This window comes from Miniopterus natalensis, chromosome 1 (genome assembly GCF_054644295.1).
Source record: "Miniopterus natalensis isolate mMinNat1 chromosome 1, mMinNat1.hap1, whole genome shotgun sequence".
NCBI lineage: Eukaryota > Metazoa > Chordata > Mammalia > Chiroptera > Miniopteridae > Miniopterus > Miniopterus natalensis.
The window spans coordinates 39,679,097-39,706,690 of NC_142081.1; the positions used below are offsets into that span (position 1 = coordinate 39,679,097).

At 37.4% G+C, this 27,594-nt stretch overlaps 1 protein-coding gene across 4 annotated transcripts in view; it reads left to right on the forward strand.

The window, feature by feature from the left end:
- The first annotated feature begins 6,539 nt into the window (after window positions 1–6,539).
- Window positions 6,540–27,594, forward strand: part of AAGAB (alpha and gamma adaptin binding protein) — a 49,507-nt gene continuing 28,452 nt past the window's right edge. For 3 of the 4 annotated variants that reach the window (XM_087820717.1, XM_016198064.2, XM_016198066.2), the window contains exons 1-5: window positions 6,540–6,624; window positions 21,113–21,303; window positions 21,442–21,538; window positions 22,071–22,160; window positions 25,469–25,552. In XM_087820717.1, the coding sequence (XP_087676843.1) occupies window positions 6,552–6,624; window positions 21,113–21,303; window positions 21,442–21,538; window positions 22,071–22,160; window positions 25,469–25,552 (535 nt within the window). In that variant the 5' untranslated portion in view covers window positions 6,540–6,551. The remainder of the gene's footprint in view (window positions 6,625–21,112; window positions 21,304–21,441; window positions 21,539–22,070; window positions 22,161–25,468; window positions 25,553–27,594) is intronic. The other variant, XM_016198065.2, reaches the window with a different exon arrangement.

Genomic DNA, 27,594 nt, shown 5'->3' on the forward strand with positions numbered 1-27,594 from the left:
GGACAATTATACTTCTTCATAGAGTCGTGAGATATGCATAGGTCTGGTATGTAGTAAGAATCAGCAAAAAGCAGATGAACATAATTCATTGTTCTCTCACTAGTCACACGATGTCCATGTACATCACCTACATTTTCTCTAGTTTCTTCACCAAGAAAAAATAAGAGAATTATTCTACTTCATCGAACTGTTGAATGAAAATGAGGCAATGTGTGTGACAATGAATGAATGAATAGGCTTTGGAACCAGACAGGTATAAACTAGAATCCTATTTCCTCCGTTACTAAACTGAGCTTGGCAAACTTACCTAGCTTTTTAGAGCCTTAGCATTCTCATCTATAAAACAGAGACAAATAGCTGCCTCTCAGAACAGTGGCAAGAATAAAATGAAGTAAAGTAGGTAACGTGCTTTGTATCGGGCCAGCCACATAGGAGGGCACCGAGCAAATGTTAATTCTCTCCTGCACTGTAAAACCTAGTGAAACTCCTTGCACACAACTGGCACCTAGTGAATGTTCACTGATTTGAATTTCTCAAGAGCTTTCGCTTTACTTTTCTTGCCAGATAGTTTCTTCTCCCCTCTTAATACCCGCACAGCTGTTTGTATAATTGCATTAGATAAGTACTGTAGAAAATCTTTCACCACACTAGGGTAGGAAAAGAGATTAACTTCTAAATCTCTGTTCTTTCTTCAAATAGATCCAATCTACCATACTGAAATTTTGTGTGTCACCCATCATCTCTGAGATTATCAGATGCATTACTGTCCATACATTTTGAAATCTACTTGGAGGAAATTATTATTCTGACAGTTTGGGGACAGGACGGCTTTAATAAGAAGGCCTTGAAATATTCAATGCAGTAAAGATTTGCTCTAGAATTTAAAAGAGCTGTGCGACCAGATTCCACACTGTCAAAAGCAGTCTCATAATTCCCATTTTATTCATCTCTGCTAAACACAGAGTTTGGCTGAGTCATTCTCATCACTTTTGTGTTGTATGATTCTGGCATACCAGACAGCAGGACTGGTAAGAAACACTGATAATATCAAGGTGTCAATTAGCTCCAATATTTCCAAGGTTGGTGTTAACATGCAACTGTTGGATTTTTGAAATATGATTTCAAAGCTAATTAAAAAGATAATTTTGATAACAAGACTAGGTACTCCCTGTTGCACAGACATGTTTAATATTTGGGTCAAGCAAACATTTATAAAGATATTTAAAAGGTACCACATTATTATTAATAAAGTATAAAAACAGAGCTTCTAAGAGTTACTAATAGAAAGCATCTAGCATCCCAGAGTCACCACCATACTTCTTCAAGATGGTTTCATAAACATGTCATAACCTGTTTAAGATTTATCGCCTTGGGCAAGTTATTTTATCTCTTTGTACTATAGTTCCTTCTACTGTATACTAGAGATAAAATAATACCTGCCTAACAGAGTTGTTGTTAGGACTTGAGAAAATCTAGAGCTCTCAGCACAGTGTCTGGCTCTCAGTGTTGGATACCATTTTATTGTAATGATGAGTATTATTGCTATAGTAAAAACCTCACTATTCTGATTAGTTGAGGAAAGATCCAGCTAAAATTGTAAAAAGTCTGCATTTAGACTTAAAAGTGAAATAAGTTTAGTTAACAAAATACTTCCCAGTAGAGCTCTATGTGGAGATAGTAATCATATTTTCTGAACCAAAAAGGAAAACATGGACTTTAATACATGATCTGACAATGGGACAGAATATTCACAATCAGGACTGTGCTGGAAAATCTAAACACCTAAGGCACATGCTTTCATAGTAATTCACACAGAGTTTATAATTAGAGCACTGATTATTTGTATTTAAAGATCATCTCTTAAGTAGTTTAGATATTTTATCAAAATATTACTTTTACTATTAATTTGTACCAACTATTACGTTTTCTAAATAATAGCTAGTTTTAGTCCAGCTCCATTCACTTTTGAACAGAACATAAATTATTGGAGACTGAATTAACGAGTAGATTTTTATCCAGTTATCCAGGATTGACGGGCCCAATCCTGTAGTAGGTAAAATGGGATATCCCAAAAAAATCAGTTTGTAACAAGGCATACAGTTTGCCAAATTGCAAAACCCTTAAAGCTCTAGTTAAGAATGGAGTAGTCCTAGTTAAAAGGACAGGCTGAAACTAATTTTTCTTTTTCTTCCAGCAACTTAGAGTAAAGAACAGGCTAATCTTAAAAAGATAGAGAAATGTACACAAAATTAATATTAAATGGTAAGAGACCAAATCAAATAATAACTAGCATCTACTGAGTGTTATACTTTATTTTTTCCTATATTTTAATCCTTACAAGACTCCTAAGAGGGAGTTAATATTATTATTTTCATTATATACTTGAGGGAATGTGAGTTTTAAGTGGTTAAATAACCTGTGCAAGGTAACACAGCTGGTAAACTGGTGGGACAGTTAACCAGGCAGTCTGAATCCAGAGCCTTCATGCCTAACCAGTAGCCAATGCTTGTAGAATATCTACCAATATACAAATGTATGTTTGTAAATATATAAAGCTAGAGGTTGGTGAAAATTCACTGAAAAGGGCAGGGTTTAAATATCTAAAGGAGCAAAAAGAGTCAAGGGAACTCTTTTTGTACCAGGACTGATGGATTGAACAGGCTTGAGAAGATTGCATTTTCTATGTATATGGGTCAACCCACAATACTCATTTTTGGTCAGTTTCCTTTCTATAATGTGAAATAATCATAATACTTATCTGATAGCCTTATTGTAAGGGTTAAATGAGTTAAAATATACAAAGCACTTAGAACCTTGTACGATACTTGGTAAATACTATGTTAGCTTTGATTATTGTGATTTTTCTTTAAAATTGCATCACAGTTTATGTTTTACAGTATGATCTAAATAGTAGCTCTCAACCATGAGCATGTATCAGAGTTGTCTGAAAGGCTTGTAAAGAACAGATTTACTGGGCCCTATCCCCAGAGCTTCTGATTTAGTAGGTCTGGAGAGGGTTCTGAAAATTTGCATTTCTCGCAAATTCCCAGCTGGTGTTGATGATGCTGGTCCTCGGACCACACTTTGAGAACCACTGGTCCAAAGAGTTGCTTAATGTATCTGATTGAGGCATAGACCAAATATAGCGCAATAGGGTGAAGCAAGTGGAGATTTGAAGTAACTCTGCTTTTCTGGCATATAGCTATATCTATATCATCTATATCTATATCTATATCCACAATATACAGGAACGGGCAAAAGTAGGTTAATAAAAATAATACAATAATTAAATAATACAAAAATAAACTCTTGTGTACTCACAACTGTAAACCTACTTTAATAAATAATTTGATTGACTAAGCTAATAGTAAAGGAAGTACACTTTATAATAAAGAGAAGTTATATAGCTTTGGGGATATTGAGTCAATTTAGTTAGCGGTATATTTAACCCAAGCTATGTATTGTACAGATGGGAAAACTGAGGCCCAGAGAGGTGCAGTGACTAGCCCAGAGTTATCCATCTGGAAGAATGTCATTGCCTAGATCAGACCTCAGTATTCTGACTCCCAACCAAGTGTTCTTTCCAGTAGATGTACTGTTTATTGGCAGGAAAGAAATCACAGCCCCAGGCAGAAATGGAATCCATGTTGCATGTCTGGGAGTGGTGCTGTATGCTCCCTCGCAAATACTCAGGGCTCAGTGGAAAAGAAAGGTCTTCCACTTTTCCCCATTATACGTAGTCTATATATTACTGGGGAGAATTTTACATTGTATCTAGAGATCAGCCTCAGCAATCATATTAAAGTGCAGGCTCTTTCTCTACACAGCCTCTACTTAGTGTGTCCATAATAACCCCTTTAAGCAAATGGAGGTGCTCATCAGCAAGGGTATGACTGTTCTTAACTCTTCTGTTCCATTTTACAATTTGATGACAATAGACATTAATACTGTAATGCTGTATTCTAGATTGCCCAAATAGCTACCTCTGGATCCCACAATGAGGTGACAAGACTTCTGGCTTTTCAGTCAGTACACTATTCTACACTCTTCCAAACCACAAGAGGAGCAGCCGCTGGGAAGTAGAATTTTCTTAGGGTAAATTAGGCATGAGAATTCTCCCTGGATTCTGGTCTCTTTTTTAGAGATGTCTCAGGCCTGGAGAAATAGAGGAAACTATAGAAAAACTTAATTGCTCCTGTAGTCAAATGAAGTAACTGTTGGGAAGAACTGGCTTTTTCTAGGTGGGAGTCTCCATTAGTGCTCTAATTGTTTGGAGTCTGTAAAAATGGGCCCTAGGTTTGGAAAGGGGTATGTGTAGTGAATAGGTATCCTTACCTAAAGAGAGGCTGACCTTTGCCCTTAGATACTGGGAGGTGACCTGTAGGCCCCTAAAGTATCCTGCTTGATAAGAGTGTCTTGCTTGGAGGCTTTGGCCACCAGACAGTCTAACAATGTGATTTATGATGGGGCTTTGAGACACACTGTATGAGTTCCAACCTTTAGAGGAACTGAACGCTAAAAGCATTAGTCTGACCTCTGGGAAGGGCTAGAGGTGAAAGGTGAGCCATGTAGGGTAGTGTGAGATTGAACCCCAATAAAAACCCTGGACACCAAAGTCTCAGGGAAGCTTCCCTACTTACAATACTCTGTGCACATTGTCACACACAGCGGCTGGGAAGAGGTAATGCTGTCCATGATTCCATAGGGGGAGGATCACTGGAAACTCTCTTGGGACCCCTCTTGGACTCTGCCCTACGCATCTCTTCCCTTGGCTGATTTTTATTTGTAAGTTTACACTGCAACAACACTATAATTGTAAACATAGCTCCTGTGAGTTATTCCAGGAAATTAGCCAATGTGAAGGTAGTCAGGCCTCTCAAATTATAGATAGCTGGTCTGAAGTGAGGGTGGTTCTGGGGACTCCTGAACTTGATGCTAATGTAGAAATGAGGGCAGTCTTGGGAAGACTGTGTTCCTTCAGGCTTTGCAGTTTGGCTAAACTCAATTCTAGGGTGATGGTGAAAAAAAGGAAAAGACAAGGAAAGAAGATATGGGTATGATTCATAATGGTGAAGTCTATGAAATTGGTAAGTTTAAGGGTTTGTATTTTGGAAAAGGTGAATTTACAGAAGTCTTTCCTAGATAGGAGGTAAGAGATAAAAATCCTGGCAGGAAGAAAAATGAGACCCATTTCAGATCTGAGTAAGAGTCCTAGTAGAGTGACCTTAGGAAAATTATTTCAAGCCTTAGTCAAATGGAACTAAAGATAAGAGTTAAAAGTGATGACATATGTGGAAACATTTTAAAGCTATATGTAAAATTTTTTTTACCAGTTCAGAAAAATCTGAGGATAACTGTCACAAAGTGAGTTCTTCTGGAGAAGTTAAGACTTTCCTAATATTTACCCCATCAGAAAAAATTATTGCTGAGTTTTTTAATTTGTCACATTTTATATTCAAAACTTTAATTTGATTTGTAATCCCTTATTTTAAATATATTTTTCTATGTGTTCGTTCCCAAGCAAGGGCCTTTTATTTTATTAAGATATAATTGACAGATAACATTATATTAGTTTCAGGTGTACAACATAATGATTTGATTGTATATATTGTAAAATGATCACCACAATAGGTCTAGTGAACATCCCTCAGCACACAGTTATAATTTCTTTTCTTGTGCTGAGAACTTTTAAGATTTACTCTCTTAGCAGCTTTCAAATACACAACACAGTATTATTGAATCGTTACCATGCTATGCTTTACATCCCCAGGACTTGTTTGCAAGTGACTTTTAGATCCAAAAAACTGGGGTGCTTAATAAAAGCAGTTCACATATTTCAATTTCTCCCCAAATTTCTCATCACTAAATGTGTTTGATTTGCATCTTACCCAACACCCTACATCATGGACTCAAATTTCTCAGAACAATACATTTTAAAATGGTGCCTCAGTGTGAGGTGGATTTTTCCGAAGTAAGGGTTGCGGGTGAGTTGCGTGGTCTTGGAGTTTTACCAGAGGCAGAGCAGCAGTGCTTCTGGAGCGCAGCCTCCAGGGGACGGCACCCAGGGGTGAGTAGGCTCCCGAGCGGCGTCTGGGCTGGGAAATTTGGGAGCTCTCCGGAGGCAATCTGGGGGCAGCATTCCAAGTGGGTGGGGGGGAGTGGATCGACGGCGCTGGGCTCGCTCGGCAGTGTCTTGGCCGGGCCGGGCCGGGAGGGGCCCAGTTCCCACCTGGACTAAGATGGTTCCGATGGGGTCGTGGGTTTCAGCCTCCTCCGCCGTGGCTAGGGCCAGGGAGGGCTGCCTCTCCCCCGGAGGCCCGGTCTCCATCGGCGGAAACCTCGGTGGAAGTAGCTCGTTCCCTTGGCAACACCACGCTCGGCCCGGCCTGTCCCACGCCGGGAGCGGAAGAGGGGGTGAGGGAGGAGCCGGGGCAGCCGGGCCATTCCGAGCACGCGCCCTCCCAGTCCCGTCCCCCCCCCGCGCGCCGGCGGCCGTGGTGCAGCCCAAGGCGGAAGCGGCTCCCACACAGACCCGGCTCCCGAGTGCAGCTATGGCTGCGGGTGTCCCCTGTGCGCTTGTCACCAGCTGCTCCTCCACCTTCACTGGAGACCGGCTGGTCCAACGTGAGTAGCGAGGCTCCTGGTCCGACCTGGCAGCTCTCTAGGCCCCGGCGGGCGACGCCTCAGCACCGCGGCCTGCCTCTGGGCCTTTGTCCCCGCCGCGGTCTGGGGCTCTCCCAACACTCTGCGCTGGCCGAGGCCCCCAGACTCCATCGACGTGTCCAGTCCCCCCGACGCGTTGCTCTTTTGCCTACCCGGCCCACTATTGCGTTTCTCGCAGCTTTTCCGGCGAAGTGGGACAAATCCCCACCCCGCCCAGCCCACGGGTGGTGGTGGGCTCCTTTGAGGTGGACCCACAGGCATTGTGGAAACTGTACCGAGTTACACGAGTGTAAAGGCAGGAATTGTGACGCTTGTTGCTATCCCTGCTCTTGCGGCGGAGAGTTTGTTTCCCCTTGGCCACCCCTTAATGTTTGTGAGACCTGTTGGCCTTGTCCCCACCGTTCTGTGTTTGCTCACTGCCTTGCCGTCCTCCTGAGGCACGGGCTGACCGCCGACGGTCGTTTTGAGGTAGCGCTGGGCGTTATGCATTTGCCTCTAGACCTTCCTAGTGGCTGGCAAACTGAGGAACTTCAAAGGAACCGTGGGCGAGACCAGTGTAGTAGAGGGGGCATTGGGCTGGGCCACAGGCTCAACTCTTCCCCTAAAGGACTCTGGGAGGTTGATTGTAACTCAAGACTCCTGTTTTCAATGAGTGGCCTCGAGTTAGAGCAGTGTTCTCAGCTGTAAGATAGTGAGCACAATTAACCTCTGCCCGTCAGTTTCTTATCTATATAAAATGGTGATAATTTTCTCAAGATTGTTGTGCTTAACCCAGAGGCTGGCACATAGTAATCATTGATATAAATGACAGATGTTATCAAAGCAGGTTCTCTCTCCAACCCTCAGTTTCCTCATCCTTAAAACCGGGCATCTTCTGAACCTAGCTCACAGGATTGTTTGAGGGACAGGTGATGGCACATTTTGAGAGCTTTGTAAATTGTAAAGCATCATACAACTAAAACTTTTTTTAAAAACCTGTCAAATCATAAAGGTAGGCACAAATATTCTGTATCTTAGTTATCATTTACGATCACTTAAAAACTTCCTTGAGAAGGTAAAAGTTTAGTTATAGCACTTACTAAATGCTAACTGCTCTAATTATTCTCCTTTCTTACCTCCAAGCAGTGCTCCTTCACATTTATTTCCTTTCTTTTAAAACTAATTTATGATCTAATGTTAAAATGATCAGAATAAGAATTCTATATAAAGTGTACATAAAACATACAAAATATATTTTATACAAATATGTTTATTACATAAATCATATATATAAAATATATTATAATCCATAACTATATATTTATACAAATGTACTTTATATACTTAAACATATATAAAATATTTTAAAATTCTATATAATATATTTTGAAATTATATAGAAAATTGTATATGAAATTTAATTACAATAAAAAAGTCTATGCATTTGGCGAAAATCTGGAAGGAAATGCACAAACATATTAACAGTATTTGTGTTTGGGTGATGAGACCATGGATGATGTTTTTCTCCATATGCTAAATCTTACTTAAGGAGCATGCATATGGAGTACATAGGTACATAGGAGTACTTCTGTGACATTATTTTTTAAAAAGAAAGGAAATAAGTGGGAAGTAGCACTGCTTAGAGGTAAGAAAATGGAGTAATTAGAGCAGTTAGTTATTTAGTAAATACTATAATTAAACTTTTACCTTCTCAAGAATTTTTTAAGTGATCATAAATAATAACTACATTATAATTATATTTTTATATGATATATAAAAATTTTAAATATTTTATATATTTATATAAAATACATTTGTATAAATATATATAGTAATGGATTATAATGTATATTTGATATATATGATTTACATAATATATATTTGTATAAAATATATTTTGTATGTTTGATGTACACTTTATATATAATTCTTATTCCAATCATTTTAAATTTAACATTATATCATAAATTAGTTTTCATCATATATTACATCTAGTGAACATATAAAAATTTGCTTAAGATTCTTGGTGTATTTAACTTTGCAAAAGAATTACAGTTGACCCTTGAACAACATGGGTTTGAACTTTGTGCATCCACTTATATGTGGATTTTTTTCAATAAATACTCTAAATGCATTTTCCTTATGGTTTTTTTAAATAACATTTTCTTTATTGTAATACAGTATATAATACATATAACATGCAAAATATGTGTTAATTGACTTATTGGTAAGGCTTCTGGTCAACAGTAGACTATTAGTAGTTAAATTTGGGGGGAGTCAAAAGTTGTATGTGTATTTTTGTTGGTGTGGTAGGTGGGGGTTGGTGTCCCTAACCCTCCCTGCATTGTTCAAGGGTCAACTGTATAGGCATTTGGATTTCCATTACTAACATATAAAAGTCTTTTAAAACCAATCTCAGAAATATTTGTTAAGTATTCTGATGGCTGCAGTACTCTATCATGGGCTTTAAGGATCAGAATTGGGAGGAGACATGGTTACTTCCTTGAAGGAGCTGATACCTGTAGTTGGTAAATAGTATCACTATACTTTAAAGTATAATGGCATCATTGGGGGGAAATTGATTATGTAAAATAATGCTTCTTTGATAACTCAAAAACCAGCTTTTGTTGGTTAAGATTACATGACGTTTTGTTTGTGATTCCATTAATGGTACATAGTGAAAAACAAGGGCAGTTAGTGAAGTGATGACTTGAGTAAGGAAAAGTGAACTGTAAAAGAGGGCTTCATCATTCCTTCCCAGGTTCATGAGGAGGCTAATAGTGGATAGCACTAGAATGCAGGATTTGTGAGCATTTATTCTGTTTTACCATAATTAAAGATTGAATTAGAGTAATCATAAGGTAAGTCTAATTTTGGCATAAGAGATGGAGACTATGGTAATGAATGACTTGTCAAGTGTTCAGTGATATTAGGCCATAGTATGATTTTTGGATTGAATCTGATCTACCTTTTTGGGACAGTTTGGTTTCATTCCATACATCAGAAAGAGGAACGTTTAGGGTTTCTTGGGTTTCTCTTTCCTTTGACATCTGACCTATTTTACTGCTTTTAACCAACAATAGGACATATTTCAGCAAGTTTGGTATAAATATACTTGAATAAAAATCCATAGCCCTCTACTATGGATAAAGTGCATATATGGAATTTGTGAGAAACTTTTTTTTCATTTTGTCACTCAAAGACCTTATTTACACTATTCTAGGTGGATGTCTGATATCAGGTAAAAGGGGCGTTACAGTGTAGACTTTTCAAGGGAAATGAAGGTTTTGGATGCTTGAGGGACTTGCGCAAGGCTGTATGTGGTATGAGAGCAGGTGTCTGTACTCCAAGACCAGATATCTTTCCATCTCAGACATATGAACATTTACTTTTATTCCACAAAAGTGTATTCTTTTTTTTTTATCACAGAGCTAGTCTCTGTGCCAGTTAGTTAGCTAAAATGATGACTAAGATACTATTCCTGCCCTCAAGAGGGATGTAGTGAAAATGTGTGCTCCACTTCTGAAAATATTAAAATGTATGCCTAAGTTTTAACATCTTACTCTGCTTTCTTACAAGGAACTTTAGATAGAAAATTTCCTGGAGACTTGCTTGTTTTAAAGTATATAGTGCCAATAAAACAACCATAAGCCTCAGATTCTACATTTGAACATTTGGAGCAAAATTCTTTTTTCAGTCAAGTGTAGGAATTGGAGATCTTATAATCATATCAAGCATTTATATGTGTCAGTACTCTTCCCAAACATATTTTCACATTGTTTAATTTGTCTCTAGTATCCCTGTGAAGTCATGAAGTCAGGCTCTCTCCATTTTATAAAAGCAGAAACCAAGACTCAGAAATACTAGGTGTCTTGCCAAAGTTCTCAAGTAGTGAGTGCTAGAGAATAAGTTCACATTCAGGGTTTGTGTGCATGGAATGTGTGAATGAAATGAGTTGGAATTCCTTAGCAATCAGAACTATTTAAATTTAAGATAGTGGCATTGGTGTAAGAAATGATAGAGAAGATTAGCCCTAAAAGAAGGTATTAAAATAATCACACAGGCAGTGCCAGCCATCATTTATGACATGCTTTTTTGAGAAACCTTCATTCTTCTGCAAGACTGGGAGTTTGTTTCTAGGTCTATTGGACTTCTTCCTATACTTACAATCTTAAAGTAATTTACCAAGGAGGACATCCTTATTTTAAACATAAGGGGCTATTGTACGTCTTAGCCAGTATTGTCTTGCAAGAGAATAGGATTAAGAGCTTGGGTCTTCTAATTTGTATTTTTCTGTAGCTGCTTAAGGTAGTCGGAGTGGAACCTTTTGGTTTATTCTGTGAATAAGTAATTTTTTGCTTAAGCAAAGTTGCTTATTTTGTTGTAGGAGGACTCTGCCTTTGATTGAATTGTGTATTTCCAACTCTTTATTTTCTTCAAAGGAAGGAAGATTGGGCCAACAAGATCTACCACAAGGACTTAGAGTTGTCATCACAGTGATTCAGTAGGTGATCAGATTAAAGCAGTGATTTCAGATGATAATGGGGGTGGGTGAACTTAGATTTGTTTTTAGCCATAACAATATATTTAAAATTTTTCAATTTACATTAAAAAAAGGCTTAAGATTTTTATCTTTTTTTTTTTTTAATGCTCACCCAAGGATATTTTTTTCTGTTGCTTTTCGGGGGGGGGGGGGGGCAGAGAAAGAAACATCAATGTGAGAGAGACAGTGAATTGGTTGCCTCAGGCATGCATCCTGACTGGACCTAGGGATAGAGCCTGAATTGAACCTGGGACCCTTCAATCCTCTGGCCGAGGCTCTAACCACTGAGCCAATCCTGCTAGGGCAAGATTTTTATCTTTATTAAGGGGAGAATATTAGATCATCAACCTAAGGAGGAAGGAAAGGTTAAATACAAGTTCATATTCTCTCCAGACCCAACATGTTTGTATTATCCTCCAGTGTGTGTGCACAAGTACATGTGTTTGTGCGTGTGTGAAATTTAAGCTCAAAGAAGTTGTGATTTTCTAAGGTTTTCAGCTCATAAAAGTTGGGAAGCCAAATTCAATTCCAGTTCTTTTATATATGTGAAATATAATGACCTTCTTGACAACCAGAAGGTAGGGATAGGAGAAATTAGTACAGAAGATTTTACTACTAGATTGAGAACTTTTGTTGCTCATAATAAGTTTACACTTTTTCTTTTTTTTTTTTTTTAAATATATCTTTATTGATTTCAGAGAGAGGAAGGGAGAGGGAGAGAGAGAGCTAGAAACATCAATGATAAGAGAGTCATTGATCTGCTGCAGCCCGCAACCTGGGCATGTGCCCTGACCGGGAATCGAACCCCGATCTCCTGGATCCTAGGTCGATGCTCAACTGCTGAGCCACGCCCGGCTGGGCTACACTTTTTCTTTTATGGTAGTTGGAACCTTAATAGATAAACTAGTAAGTTTAATAATAAATGAAAATGCCTCTATTGGTGCCCAATTAGTTTTCTTACTTGTGGAGTAGGGAATTTGACTTTTTGTTTGAAGTTTTATACTAATCCCTTAGATATTGTTGATGAGTGAAATGATTGTAAGGTGTTCATCTTCCTAATAAATGGCATTTCAGTAAATGGGAGTAGAGAGTAGGAGGAGAAACACCAGAGGAAAAGTATTACACATCAGCCCATGTTGCACCAAAACCATTTATGAGTGTTGTATCATCCTGGAAGATTCTGGGTGTATCTAGACTCCGACTTTTATTTCAGGGCTACCTGTTTGTTTTTATATAGAAAAGGTAAAAACATCTATAAAGTATGCAGTGGTCATTTGATTTACACAACTTCCTGCCTTTTGACCTATATAATTCCTCAACAAATAATGACACTCAATAAATAATGAAATCTGATATAAAAACAGCTTTTTAAAAGGTTAAAGTATGAAAATTGTCTTAAATATGCCTGGCAAGAATAAAAATCTGGACACAACATTGTATTTATGTTGGAGCCAGTGCATACAGATACCACAAATACATCTCTAATAATTACTTATCCAGGAAGCAAGATTGACGTAGGTGAAGACAGAGAGGACAGTTGTGAAACTCTTAAAGAGCCTTTATGATGTTTTAGGTTCAGTAACAAATAACCTATTTAGGGTTTAATTTTCCAGACAGACATGAAGGCTGGTTCTACACCGAGGTGGGGAAAAGTAATATCGTGCTTGGATCAAAATCAGTATGCTTAGAGCAGGAAAATGTGTGATCATTTTGTTATAAACAGTACTGTTATGCTGACATAAAAGAATTGCTATTCTTTCTGAATTCTGCTGGGGTTGTTCAGGATTTTTTGTGGGGGGGAAAAATGTGAATTGAGCACTGAGTTATGCCCTCTTCCTAGCTATGTAACTTTAAGTTAACTTTTCATTCCACAAATATTTACATGTCTTTACCTGTGCCATCATTGTTCAAAATATCTCAGACATGTGTCTGTTACCTACTTCCTCAGTTAAATGAGAGGATTATCTTCCAGCTTCCATGATTTTTTTTAGCAGCTTTATTGGGATGTAATTTAAATACCATAAAATACCCCCTTTTTAAGCCTAGAACATTTCTATCATCCTAAAAGGAAATCTGTGCCTATTTGTAGTCATTATCCATTCCCACCCCCAGTAATCACTAATGTGTTTTCCCTCTTTATGGATTTGCCTTTTCTGAATATTTTATATAAAAGAAATCCTATAATAGGTGGTTTCTTATGTCTGGCTTCTTAGCTTAATGTTTTGGAGAGTCATCCATATTGTAGCATGTGTTTTATATTCCATTGTATGGATATACCACATTTTATTTATCAATTCATCAGTTGATAGACATTTGGGTGGTTTCTACTTTTTGGCTATTATGAATAATGCTGTTGTGGACATTCTAAGAACCTATTGTACTATTTTAAGAAACTACCAAACTGTTTTCCAGAGTGGCTGCACCATTTTACATTCCCATCAGTAATGTATAAGGGTTCCAAGTTCTCCACATTTTTTACAACGCTTGTTGTTGTCTCAGTTTTTTATTTTAGTCATTCTAGTGGGTGTGAGGTAGTATCTCATTGTGGGTTTGATTTGCATTTCCCTAATAACTAGTGATGTTGAGAATCTTTTCGTGTCCATTCATTTATTTTCTTTGGTGAAATGTCTGTTCTAATCTTTTGCCCATTTTTAAATTGTTCTTTTTTGTCTTATGAGTTGTAAGAGTTCTTCATATGTAGTATTCTAGATACAAGTCTCTTATATATAATTTGCAAATATTTTCTCCAATTCTGTGGTTTGTCTTTTTGTTTTCTTAATGATATCTTTTGAAATGCAAAAGTTTTTTAATTTTGATGAAGTTTAATTTATCATTGTTTTCTTTTTCCAAGTTCCTTTGACTGTTATTGCCCAGTCATGATTTTACTCTTCTTGAAGGACCTTTTGAAAACTGGGATATTGGATCTGTTAGCTTTGTAATGTTTTCCAATGGACTGAGCTTATTTTCAATATTTGAATACAGGGCTAAAGAGTAAATGTTCTCCGTGAAACTTATTCTGTTTGGGAGATTTATCTCCGACATGTGTACTTTCCTTCACAGTAACTTAGCATCTGCTGCAGATACTATTGTCATTCTGAGCAGACATTGAAGTTTTTTGTGAGATTTTATTACTCGATGCTGATTTTTTATGAAAAATTACCATTTGAATGTAAAAATTATTTTCATCTCATAATTGTCCTGTTTAGGCTTACATACACTTTCTTCCAGAAAACCACCATCATAAATTATTTTCGAAGCATCTAAGATTAATTGCCAGGTAATTTTTGTGGTTAAGATAATTAAAGAAGGCATTTGAGATAGATTTTATCAGAGATAGATTTTATCAGATATGAATGAAAGGCATTTATATCTATGGTGGAAGGTTATGATGCCTGGCCGTAAAGGTTAGTTTCAGTTCAATGAGAAATAATAAAATGAACTTTGCATTCCAGGTCTTTTGTTTCATGAATACAGCTAAGTCAGTTCAACAAATTCCTTTGTTTTAGATCAGAGTTGTTCAACTTTAGCACTTTTGACGTTTTGGATTAGGTAATTCTTTGTTATGTGGGCTGTTCAGTGCATTGTAGGATGTTTAGCAGTATTCTTGGCCTCTGCCCACTAGATACTAGTAGCATCTCCCTAGTTGTGACAACCCAAAATGTCTCCAGATGTTGAAGTATGTCTCTGGGAAACAAAATCACTTCCCCATAAAGAACCACTGCTTCAGATGTATATCTAGAACTAGATTTTGAATAAGTAATAGATAGTAATGGAATTCAAAGAAGCCCTTCCCCTTCAAATATGGGTAGGAATTGTCCATCAGCAGTGCCACTGGGTTTGATAAAGTGGTCTTTGCATGCAGCCCATGAAGCTTAGAGGCTGATGGTTCCTCTTTAACCCTCATAAAACACTCCTCCATATTCTCTCTCTCCTTGTCAGCTTGATGTTTTTGTGTGCATGTTTGTCTCTGACTGCATTGTGAGGTCTTTTAAGGGCAAGCAGAAACCATGTATCTCCCCGCTCTGCTTGGAAGTTGTGGCATCCCATTCCAGATGGTTATTGGGAGAAAGTGAACTTGAGGAAAAGGAGGAGAACTGAGTTGGATTTCCTCTGCTTTGACTTTTAAAACTTTTCCACTATGATATAAAAAGTCTCAGAGCATGTGGATATGCGAATTTAGGTGTGACCAGAAAGGAGTGTGTGAGGGAAAGGTAATGAAGTGTTGTAAGCAAACCAGAATTGCTGTTCTCTCGTAAAACAGTGCTGTAGTGCTTTAACTCAATCCAGTTTTCCTTCCCTCAGCAGCTTAATACTGCTCCAGTGATTGGTCTGTCATATGGACCGAAATAATATTGCAGATACAGTTGACTCTTGAACAATGTGGAGGTTAGGGGCTCTGACTCCCCTAATAATCAAAAATCCACGTCTAACTTTTGACTCTCCCAAAACTTAACTACTGTACTTGCACCAGGAGGCTGCAGGATGATTACTCAGAGAATCACAGATATGAATTTCCCAGCATTTGTTTGTGTAAAGTCCCAACATTCACATTGCACATTTAACCTTTAAATGCCACACAGGCTCCATTACAGCAGTTATCATCTACTTCTAGGACTTGGGGAATAATCTGTTCGTTAATAACTGCTACCAATTATTTGCCAGAGCAGCACCCACTTTGTGTGGCATCCTCATGAAATTGTGACTATGGAATTGTAACTGGTTGCAACTTACGGAACCATTATGATTTTTATTTTATTTATTTTTTAATCCTCACCCAAGGATGATTTTAGAAAGAGAGGAAGGGGGAGAGAGAGAGAAAGAGAGACAGGCAGACATTGATGTGAGAAAGAAATATAGATTGGTTGCCTCCCGTATGCTCCTCAACCTGGGATTGAACCCACAATGTAGATATGTGCCCTGACCGGGAATTGAACCCCAAACCTTTTGGTGTACAGGATGATGCTTCAACCAGCTGAGCCACCCAGCTAGGGCTGGAACCATTATGATTCTTAAAAGTCTCTTTGCCTATCCTTGCCAGTTGATGAAAACTCTGGCTTTTGTATTTTTCCCCCAAATCACACTTTGCTCAATTCTTTGCTTTCATAATGACTACTTTCCCCTTCAACTGACGTCAGATTCTGCTGCCTCCTATAATTTTCCTAATTGCTTTCTCTTCTGTCTCAGTTTATGCCTCAACAATGGAAAAGAAAAATATGAGAAGGCATATTTTGGGAAGGGAGGGGCCAGGGCAGCTTAAAGGAGGTGGTTATTTCCTAATTGTAATGTTTCTTACTAACTCTCCTCAATGCATCTGTAACCTACCCTCTCGTTAGTAGTTCTGTCACATTTGCAAAAATCTGAGCTAGGTCGGAGGAAATGAACATTTACTGAGAACCCACTGGGTGCCTGAGCTTTCTTACGCATTGTTTCACTTGCTCTTCAAGAAGTCATTTGAGAAGTGTTTTTGTCCCCATTTGCAAGTGAGGAAATGAGACACCTATGAGGTTTAATTTGTCTTTCTCACAGAGGGCCAGCATTCAAAAGCTGGTCTGTCTGACCCCAGGTCTGTGCTGTCTTTTATGGCCTGGCCTTTTCCAGTCTGCTTAATACCGTCATGACAAAGGGAAGGTGGGGGGAACATTGGGCCCCAGAAGAGTGTATACCATTAAAGACACTCTGATACCTGGCTGTAAAAGCAGTTTCAGTTCTGTGAGAAAGAATAAAATCAACTGCATTCTCAGAAAAGTGCTGATTTCTGGAAGGGTTGTCTTTATTTGAGGTGGCAGCTATCATTTCCCTCGGGGCATAGAAAATAAGATTTAACCACTGGACAACTTTTCATAAAGAATGCCATGGTTAGTTAAGTGTATATTAATTCTACTGGTATTAAAAGTGCCCTTAATTCTACTACTAAAGGAGATATGAATAATCCCAAACAGTATCAATGTACTTAGTTTGGAATGTACGTATTTTGTCTTTTTTGGCTGGGTTGGATAGGTTGAGGGGGTAAATATATATATATATATATATATATATATATATATATATATATATACACACACACACACACACACACACACACACGCACACACACGTATATATACACACACACACACAGCTTAGGGCAAAAGTAGGTTTACAGTTGTGAGTACATGAAACACAGAATTGATTCTTATATTAGTATTTATTAATTATTGTATTTTCCATATGAATTACTATAAACCTACTTTGCCCTGCCCTGTATATTTGTGTGTGTGAGAGAGAGAGAGAGGGAAAATGGGTATTTGTGGTGATTTGGGAATTCACCTTAAAACTTCATCTGGCTTCCTAATTCATATTAAAGGGAGTATCACCTCTTACTGATTCTGAACTGTAGAAAATTAGCTGCCTCCTTTCTTACCACACGTACCCTTTCTCTGAGGAAAGGAACATTAGAATAGACAGGGCATAGTGCAAGGCCAGGCGGGAGGAAGAGGGGGTTGTTGGATACTAAAATGAAATGCTTCTTTGGCACACAGCTTTCTTCAGCTCTCTTGAGTCTGTCTTTTCATGTGGAATTCTAGGAGAAATAAGTTCACCAAGGAAGTGAGAAAGCAAATAGGAGTTGCTGAAGAGTTGGTGGCTATGTAAAACAGTTTCTCAAACGGAGAAAGATATTTATACTTTACTTAAAATGGGAAAAGTTTTATCCTTACTACTGGTTCTGGGTTGACATTTAACTTCTCATCTGAAAACACTACAAATTAACTATTTTAAGCTGTGAAACCAAGTTTGTAGTAACAGACCCAGCAAGTAATCACCTAGTATTTGTCTCTTAAAAAAATGATATATTACAGCTCCACCAGGTGGCTGCCAACAGTGTGAATGAGACAGGCTGACATCCACTAGGAGGAGGGAGAAGCTGTTCCTGATTTTATTTGTGTATCATTTGTCTACATCAAACTCAGTTTAGTGAAGGGCAAAGAAGGGAGACAGACCATTGCAGGTTTTTCTAGGAAGTCTGTCTGGCGCCCCCGCCCCCCCCAAGATCACTATGACTCACTTTTGACATAGAAGTACCGACAGTTTCTGATTGTGCTGCAGGCTCATGTATTCTGGTGTCCTCGTTCTGACTGTTATTTTTGGTTTTCCGAAAAGGGCAATAGGTTAATTTTGGCTTGTGACCATTAGATATGAGTGTGATGCGGTTCAGGTGCTAGCTATCTTGACGTGTAATGCATCACAGTGTGGTAGGAAAGGATGCTTGGTGACCTGAATTCCATTTTAGGCTCTGCTCCCATTAGGCAGGTGACTCTTTTGGCTCTCAGTTTTCTTATCTGTGAAATAAGTGAATTGTACTGGCTGATCTCCAGAAACTTAGCCATATGCACAAGTGTTTTAGTAATTTTTGTTTTAATTTGGAAAAGAATAAACTTGTTAAACATTTGAAACCACATACAGAAGATGAGAGATAAAAGCTATATTTAGTATAGGCATTTACATTTTTTAAATTAAAGTCTACATTATGATATTGATGATAAGAACTAGAGTGAAACAATCTTCACTATTCTCTATAGTTCTAATGTGGCACAGATGTGATAATAAAGTCCATATGCAGCCTTGCTGAAAGTATCTGATTAGTCATAAAATGTTAAAAATAAGTAAATTGAGCTATCAGATTGTTTTAGGCAGCACAAAGAATCTTTAAAAATCCAGCTACTAAAACATTGAAAGGTGAAATTCATTTTCCCAATTTATTGGTTCTGTTCTCATCTAGGTTTAGAGAAAAGAGAAATAAACAGCTTCTTTCTATGTGTTAAGTAAATATTTTAATCACTTAAAAATCAAAGGATAGTATAAAATTGAAATTTTAAGAGTTCTGAGTAACACGGGTGTGTTCTTTTGTATTCATTAATAAAATGAACCATCCTTAATGGATCCAGATAGTCTAAATTGCAGTTGTTAAGTGTGACATTTTAATTGATTTTTTTTTCATGTTAGTTGAAGACACTGTCTTGAAAAAAGCATGACCCAAATTTTATTCTAGTTTTTAACAATACAACCAGTTTAGGAAATACCAAGAACTGATTGTAGTGACCCCATGCTCCTTGTACTTTCCCCATTAACAACAAGTGAATTCATTATTTTACTCTTTCTGCTTCCCCCCTTTAAAAAAATAATCTGTTATTTTAAAAAGTTACTCATGAGTGAAGACTGATCCATATGGTGGCTCCTCCTACCCTTTCAAAACAATCAGTTTATACATTTTTTGCTACTCTCCTTCGTTTAGTTTGCCTTCTTCCATATGTGCTTTTATTGGCATATTGCTGCACCACCTGCTTGGAGTTTGGAATATTAGCTTTGAATGCAACATAGACTTTGATCTTGGTTTTTTTCCCCCTGTGAGACATTTAGATGAAAACTGAATCTTTGACTTTAATAACGTGTTCTTTCTGTATATTTCCTGCCTGAACTTGTCATAAGGCTCGTGAGGGACATTGCAGCTGGTTGCTATGGAATCGATTGATAATTAATAAAGATTTTGACTTTAGATAGAAATTAAAGAGACAGGGTAAAATCAGATTTTCAAATATTGGCCCAGACCTTCTGTTAATTTAAGAGTGGCAAGTCTAGTTTTGGTGAAAAATTTTAGAAAGTTAGTTTCACAGTGTGCCTTATGTCAAAGGTAAAGTCTTAATTTCAGTTCCTGCTCATAACCACATGATGAAGGGTTACCAATCGGGGGGGGGGGGGGGGGAAGCACACACGTGCGCGCACACACACACACACATACACACACACACACACACACACACACACACGCTTTCTATATTATTATACATGATTCCTAGCAGTCTTTTGGATTAAATAATTTCCCCATATATTTCTGATGAGCAAAAACTATGGCAGTGTCCTAAATACATAACCTTAGCTCTGGAATTTTTAGTTTTCAGTGTTCTTCTCTCTGTAAGTTTGAGAAATACTTCACATGTTCATCAATATTATGCATTGAGTTTGTCGCCATTTTGCTGTATATTCTTAGAATAACTCAATTAGTGGCATGTCATTTTACTTCTCTAAGCTCATTTTTCACATCTGTATTAAATGGAGGTTGTAGGTATGGGCATGAGAGATGAGAGTGTAAGTTAGAACAATTTCTAATGTCTCTTCCATTTCTAAATATTTTATGATATGGAAGCAGAATGCTTCAATGGTTCCATGACCATATTTATTTTTGGTTTTTACTGTAAGAATTTCATTAGTTATACCCATGTTGTACATGGGCTTCTGAAAGATTTAGTTATATTCTGAATCATTTAACTTGCTTGGCTATTAAACATTAAAAATTTTCCAGAAGTGTCTTTGTCAAATAAGAATTTGAATTGGCTTTCAAAGATCTGAACAAGGCTGAATATAAATGGAATTGGGCTCATTTATCAGTATCTATTCTTTTATTTTATTAGTTGAATTAATTCGTAAGCATTTGGCCCAGGGAATATGTGTAACTCTTCATTTTATTAATGATTTAGCCTTAATGCTATCTTCCTTTTAGCTTGCAATAAGTATGAAATGGTTACAGACTTTTTAGGATTTTTATCATCATCCATCTTCCATGAAATTCATAAGCTATGAAATAAATACAGCTGTCATTCTCTTCTACTTCTTTTCTGGGTGTTAGGTGAGATGACTATTTTGTTCTCTACCTAATCTAGTCGCAGTGGTGTTTGTGTTCTTAAAGCAAAAAGCCAATGAGTTACATTATGTCACCATTACTTTTATAATCAAGTGACCAGAGAAGAAAATACTGTAATAAATGTGAGGCCCTTTGAAATCCTTGTGTGAAGGGAAGCAGCCTAAGTACCATATTACTCTGGTATCTTATTGAGAAAATTGACCTATGTACATTGGTTTTGCACTTTCCATGGTAATGTTGTGTCATTTATTTAGACATCCTTGGAACAGAAGATCTTGTTGTGGAAGCGACTGCCAATGATGCCGTGAGATTTTATCCTTGGGCCATTGATAATAAGTACTATTCAGCCGATATCAATCTATGTGTAGTGCCGAACAAGTTTCTCGTCACTGCAGAGATTGCAGAATCTGTCCAAGCATTTGTGGTTTACTTTGACAGCACACAAGTAAGATTTTGTTTTCCATGACATTTTGAATAAGAAAATATCTTATGTTTTCTTTTTTTTTAACCTTGAGTTTTTTGTGAGTTCTCTTCATGTCTGTTTTTCTGCTTTTGTTTGTATGCTTGTTTTCCCTCCCTCTAGAAATCTGGTCTTGATAGTGTCTCCTCATGGCTCCCCCTGGCAGAAGCATGGTTACCTGAGGTGATGATCTTGGTCTGTGATAGAGTGTCGGAGAATGGTAAGACACTTCAATGGGGTGGGAAGTGGTAGTTTGTAAATACATTTGCCATTCTTTGGTAAACAGAATCCATTTGTTTCCTTAACTAAGAATAGTGTATCTCATGTGACTTTATTACTTTAACTAAATATCTTCAGCTATTTCTCTTTGGAATCTTGCAATATTTACTTTTCTTCTTTTTTAAATAATGGACACTTTGGTTTTGAGAAATCATTTTCTTTTTATTACTTTATTTTGGGTTCCTGTAGAATAATATTGACATTAGTAGAAACACATTGAGATTTATGGATAGTATTGCAGCAATATTCATATTTTTATTTTAAATTTTTAAAATTTATTGATTTGAGGGGGGGGAACATCAATTTTGTTGTTACACTTATGTATTTATTGGTTGATTCTTGTATGTGCCCTGACTGGGGATTGAACCTGCAACCATGGTGTATGTGAATGATGCTCTAACCAACTGCCCTACCCAATTAGGGCTCATATTTTATTTTTACATATAAATATATTTGTTTGCATATTATTTTAGGTGTAAACCGACAAAAAGCTCAAGAATGGTGTATAAAACATGGCTTTGAACTGGTAGAACTTAGTCCAGAAGAATTGCCTGAGGAGGATGGTAAGTGTTTATGTCTTGAGAAAATGTGGAATTTGGATTGAGATATAAGATTATTTAATTCTTGAAAGAAGAATCACAGTGAAATTAAAACCCCCCCCCCCCCCAGTGCTTGAAAAGATTTGTGCAAAATCCATTGATGTGGTCTTACCATTAATCAAATAATCCATTTATTTGGGTTCACAATCCATTTTAGGGCTTTTGAAATGTTTGTTTTTCTTACACATAAAGCTAGAGGATTTCTGCCTTAAAGCTTAGTCATTTTCCTAATTGCTTATCCTTTCTCCACATCTGAAAAAGAGAGTTTGACTTATATTCATAAACAGGTAAAGTTTATGTTTCTCATTTTGAATTCCTAGTAACCCAAGGCTGAACTCCCAAGAACCATAGGTATGCCAGCTCTATTTGTATGTCTTTTGGACATTTGAAACCAAAAATAGACTCATAATGCCCTCTTGGGGTAGCTCTGCATTTAACTGCCTTCTACTGCAGTCTGGACCTTCTATTTCTTCTCCCTTTCATTTCCCCTCCCCCATTTTTCTTCTCATCTCTACTTCTTCTAAGTACACCTATGCTAGCTACTATGGGATCTACCAAGATAAGACAGATTTTGGCCCATCAAAACCTTATCATCTGGCACAAGAGATAAAACATCTATATAAATAATTGAATTGCCAAGTGGGGCATCATTCGTTTTATTAAAAAATATTGGTACTGTGGTATTTCAGAGACAGAAGAGATTATTTTAAAGAATGAATGGGTACCATGAACTCTCACCTGTCAACTGGTTCATGGGGAAGAAATTGAAAACGTACTGGAATTGTATTTAGAGGACTGGACTGATGAGGAGTTGGCATTGAAAAGATGCCAGTTGTTCCAAAAGACATTCTAGGCAGGGGCAACCAATACGAATTAAATTACATAGATAGAATATAAGTAATCCTTATATGAAACATATATTTTAAAGGAATTAAGAAATGTCCTTCTATATTATAGCTTGTTTAGAATTTTTTTCAAAATATTACCTTTGGGAATAAAACCTTGCCAGAGAAGAAGACAAAAGTGAAATAAAAAGGTTAATTTTTCTCCCTGTACAGTTTTAAGAATATTGAACATTAACAAGTGCAATTTCTCCCTCCATGTTTTTCTAGGTCCCCTAAAACTTGTGCCTTATTCTGTGTATGTGAGCATGTGTGTAGTCGCTTATTTTTCTCTAAAATTTTCTCTCCTTCCTATTGTCCTTGAGAGTCGACATTTGAGTCATTTATTTAAATCTGTTTTCATTTTAGAATCTCTGCTTTTTTATACCACTACACTTCTTCTTGTTCCTTGTCTGAACAATGTTCTTAGATGAACTCAGCTTAATCTTTATATATGTGTGTGTATGTGTGTGTGTGTGTGTGTGTATGGAGGGAGGAAGGGAGAGGGAGAAAAAGACAGAAACATCAATGATGAGAGAGTCATTGATCGGCTGCCTCCTGCATGCCCCCTACCAGGGATCGAGCCGGGAATTGAACCCTGATCTCTTGGATCATAGGTCGATGCTCAACCACTGAGCCATGCTAGCTGGGCAGTTCAGCTTAATCTTAAAGTAGATTTTGACATATCATCTTTAGGCAGTGTAACTAAAACTTTCCTAGAATTTTTTAATGCAAACAGTTCTTAAGCCATATACCATCGTCCTTTATTTGCATGTATTATTCAAACATCAGTATGAAAGTTTATGCTTATTTGTATTAAATTTCATCTTATTGGCTCTTCAGGCCATATTTTTGGTTCCTGGTTATATCATCTGAAGTATTATTTTTTCAAGAATTAAATCATTCATAGTTAAGATAAACATGCCCTTTATTCATTTAAGCATTGATGATGATAAACTCATTTTTGTAGAGTATTTTTGGTTCAGTCCTCACCCTATTTCTGTTAAGTTGGTAGGTTGGTACTCTCTAAGCGATCATCAGTCCAGCAGTTACTGAGGGCCTGCTGTCATTCAGGCACTATGTAAGCATTGGGAATAATGAATTCAGCAAGACATGATTCCTGCTTTCAGGGAGTATCCGGGCTAGAGGAGAAGGTTACGCTAGTAAATCACCAATTCTACGCATTGTTCCTCTAGGAGAGTCGTGCATGGAGTGGTTTCATCCCCACTTTTCTTTTAGAATAGCATAAGTGATATTTGCCCTTGATCAAATAGCTAATAAGTTGCAGAGCCTGGATTCAGTTTCAGATCTTCTGACTTCTAATTCTGTGCTCTTCCACTAGAGACAGGTTCAATGTGTACTGTGCTCTGTAAATTCGTAAGAGACTTTGTCCTTTCAGCCATATGCAGTCTTGTAATACTCATTATCTGAAGGATCTCCATTTCCTTTATACACATTCATACCTACAGTGTAACTAAGAATACCACCTTATTATTGGTGTGCTAACTGGGATTAGTGCCTTGTTTAGAGTAGTATCAGTTAAATTTCAGAAGCAGGATAATACCAATACTAAACTAACTAAATTGTCGGGTATTTTTAATGACACTTTTTCTATCTCTTACACTCTGGTTATAGTAACTTAACTTCTCACTCTTGAACTATCTTTCTCTGATCAGGAAGTTGTTCTCTAGATATGAGTTATAAACAATAATTATTTTATTGTTCCCAGGAGAAGAAAGGGCCTTTGCAGGATGTTTTAGCATACTAATGGGACCATTCCTGCCTTCAGCAAAATCATTCTCTAAATAACCAAGATTGGTAGTACTCTAGTATTCTCCCGGGATTGTATAATTAAGGGAAACTAACATTTTCAGGAGAATATGAGTAGGTGTCATTGGTGAGGCAATGGCGATGATGTTATTATATAAGCCTCTTATATTGTGTGTTTTTCTCATTGTTTTGGTTTCTAGAATATTCTTTTTTTTAATCCTCACCCGAGGATATTTTTTCCATTGCTTTTCAGAGAGAGAGAGAGAAACATTGATGTGAGAGAGACATTGATTGGTTGCCTCCCACACGCACCCTGACCAGGGCCAAGCCTGCAACCGAGGTATGTGCCCTTGGCCAGAATTGAGCCCAGGACCCTCCAGTCCATGTGTCGATGCTCTAACCACTGAGCAAAACTGACTAAAGAAGTTTCTAGAATATGCTTATCAGGAGCTCTGAGCTTGGTATTTGCTTTAATTTTTTCTCATATAGGTTACAATGTGAAGAAACAACTAAATAAGCAAAATAATTAAGCCACAGTTATTTAAAAATGTGGCTTGGATATCTATATACACACATATATAAGTAGATGTATAAATATATATATTTTACCTCACTGATTAGATGACTTCCCAGAATCTACAGGAGTAAAGCGAATTGTTCAAGCCTTGAATGCTAATGTCTGGTCCAACGTAGTGATGAAGAATGGTAAGTAACTTGGGACTAAATGTCCTGAGGAGTTTTCCTCCTGTTTCTTATAAGTTTAAAATTATTTGATATATGTGGAACCATAAGGATTACATGAAATCTGTAGGTTTGTTCAGTTTTGTCCCCAGTTGAAGGAAGAGTCAAAAGTAATACTTCTAAGAATTTTAAATATATGTTTAATAGCTAATTCAGTAAGAATCTAGAACTTTCCTATAATATGCCTAGCATTGTCTTTGGCTTTGAGAAGTACCCCCAATATTGTAAAACATGAACCTTCTACTTAAGGAGCTCATAGTCCATCTGTGCAAAATGTGCACTTTTTAAATGCTAGGTAATCATGCAAGGCAATTCGAGATGAGGACAGAATGACTGATACGAGCAGCAACTGCTTAGAGGGCAGACAAGTGGCCTTGGCTATGGACTTCAGTATATAGGGAGACCTTCAAGGAGAAAGCAGATCTTGGAGTAATCTTTATGGGGTGGTCAAGATTTGCATTGGTGAAAAGGGAAAGTGACAAGCAAGGGAGGAGACATCATCGCATCAGTAACAGTGGTTGTATATTCTAGCATCACTAGCGGAATCTCACCTAGCAATTGGAGCTAGCTTAGAAGAGAGAGGCCTGAATGCTAGGGAGGAGAATCTGGGATTTTTGGTATAGGAATTGGTGAGTCTCTAGAGATTTTTTTTAACAAGAGATGCAAAGAAGTTGACATCTTTGAAAGTTTAATATCATGGTGGTGTGCAGGTGGGTTTGGCAGTTGAAGAAAGAAGAGGTAGAGTCTGAGGTCAGAGAGACTAGGCAGCTGTTACAGCAGCTCACTGGTGAGGTGTTGGGGCCTGGGCTAATGGGGTGGAAAGCTGGATCTGAGTGCATTCTGAAGTGGGTAGGCTGGTTGGTGCACATGAGCCTCTTATTATCTGGATCAATTTTCTGAAGCTGCAGTAACAAAGTACCACAAACAGGATGGCTTAGAAAAACAGGTATTTATTGTCTTACAGTTCTAGCAGCCAGAATTCTAAAATCAAGGTGTCATCAGGGCCATGTTCCCTCTGAAGGTGATAGGGAAGGATCTGTTCCAGGTTTCTCTTCTAGCTTCTGGTAGTTCTTTGGCTTGGGGCAGCATAACTCTAATCTTCACATGGCATTCTTCCTGTGTGCCTGTCTGTGTCCAAATTTCTTCTTTCTGTGAGGACAATAGTCATATTGAATTAAGGGCCCACCCAACTGCAGTATGACCTCATCTTAACTAAGTACATCTGCAATGACCCTATTTCCAAATAAGGTCACATTCTAAAGTATTGGGGGTTAGAACTTCAACATATGAATTTGGGGGGGATACAATTGAACCCATAACATAGATCTTTAGGAACTACTGCTTGAATAGTGTTTTTCTCTCTTTAGCACTTGGCTCCTCAACAAGTATGCTATGCTAGGTGAAACACTACAGATGGGAATGAGAAAAATCATATTTATAGTGAGCTTACCCCATATTCCCTAAGATAAAGGGTCGAGTGGCAGATCAGTTTTATAGAAGCAAAATATTTCATCTCAGTTTTTGGTCAACACTCAAGTGTTAAGTGAGATGGGGGCTCTTAACCTTGCCTGAGTTCTCATCTAACATATGTCATCACTAGAGAAGCTCCTTCTGGCATAGTAAGGTGCTCCCTCCTCCCCTTGTCATTCCGTCTTCCTACTTCATTCTTTCTAGGGGGGATCTAATGTGTCTGTTGCATTGAATTGAAAAGATAAAAGATTATTTTATTGTGATAGCATTCAAAATAAGGCCCTGATAGATATATAAAAAATAAGGAGATTTTAGCCTCTCTTGCCACCTCCCTGTTACCAAAACAAACTCAAATTGAGGCTTGGTCTCGTTCATTCATTCATCAAATCCTTGAGCATTTGTCACATTGAGGCATTGCTGTGGACTAAATCTTCACAATGAAAATATGTTTAAGGTATGGTACATAAACTCAATCAATTTGTAATAAAATTATATTCAGTGGTGCTTTTATATTTATGAAAAATATTTTCGGAAAA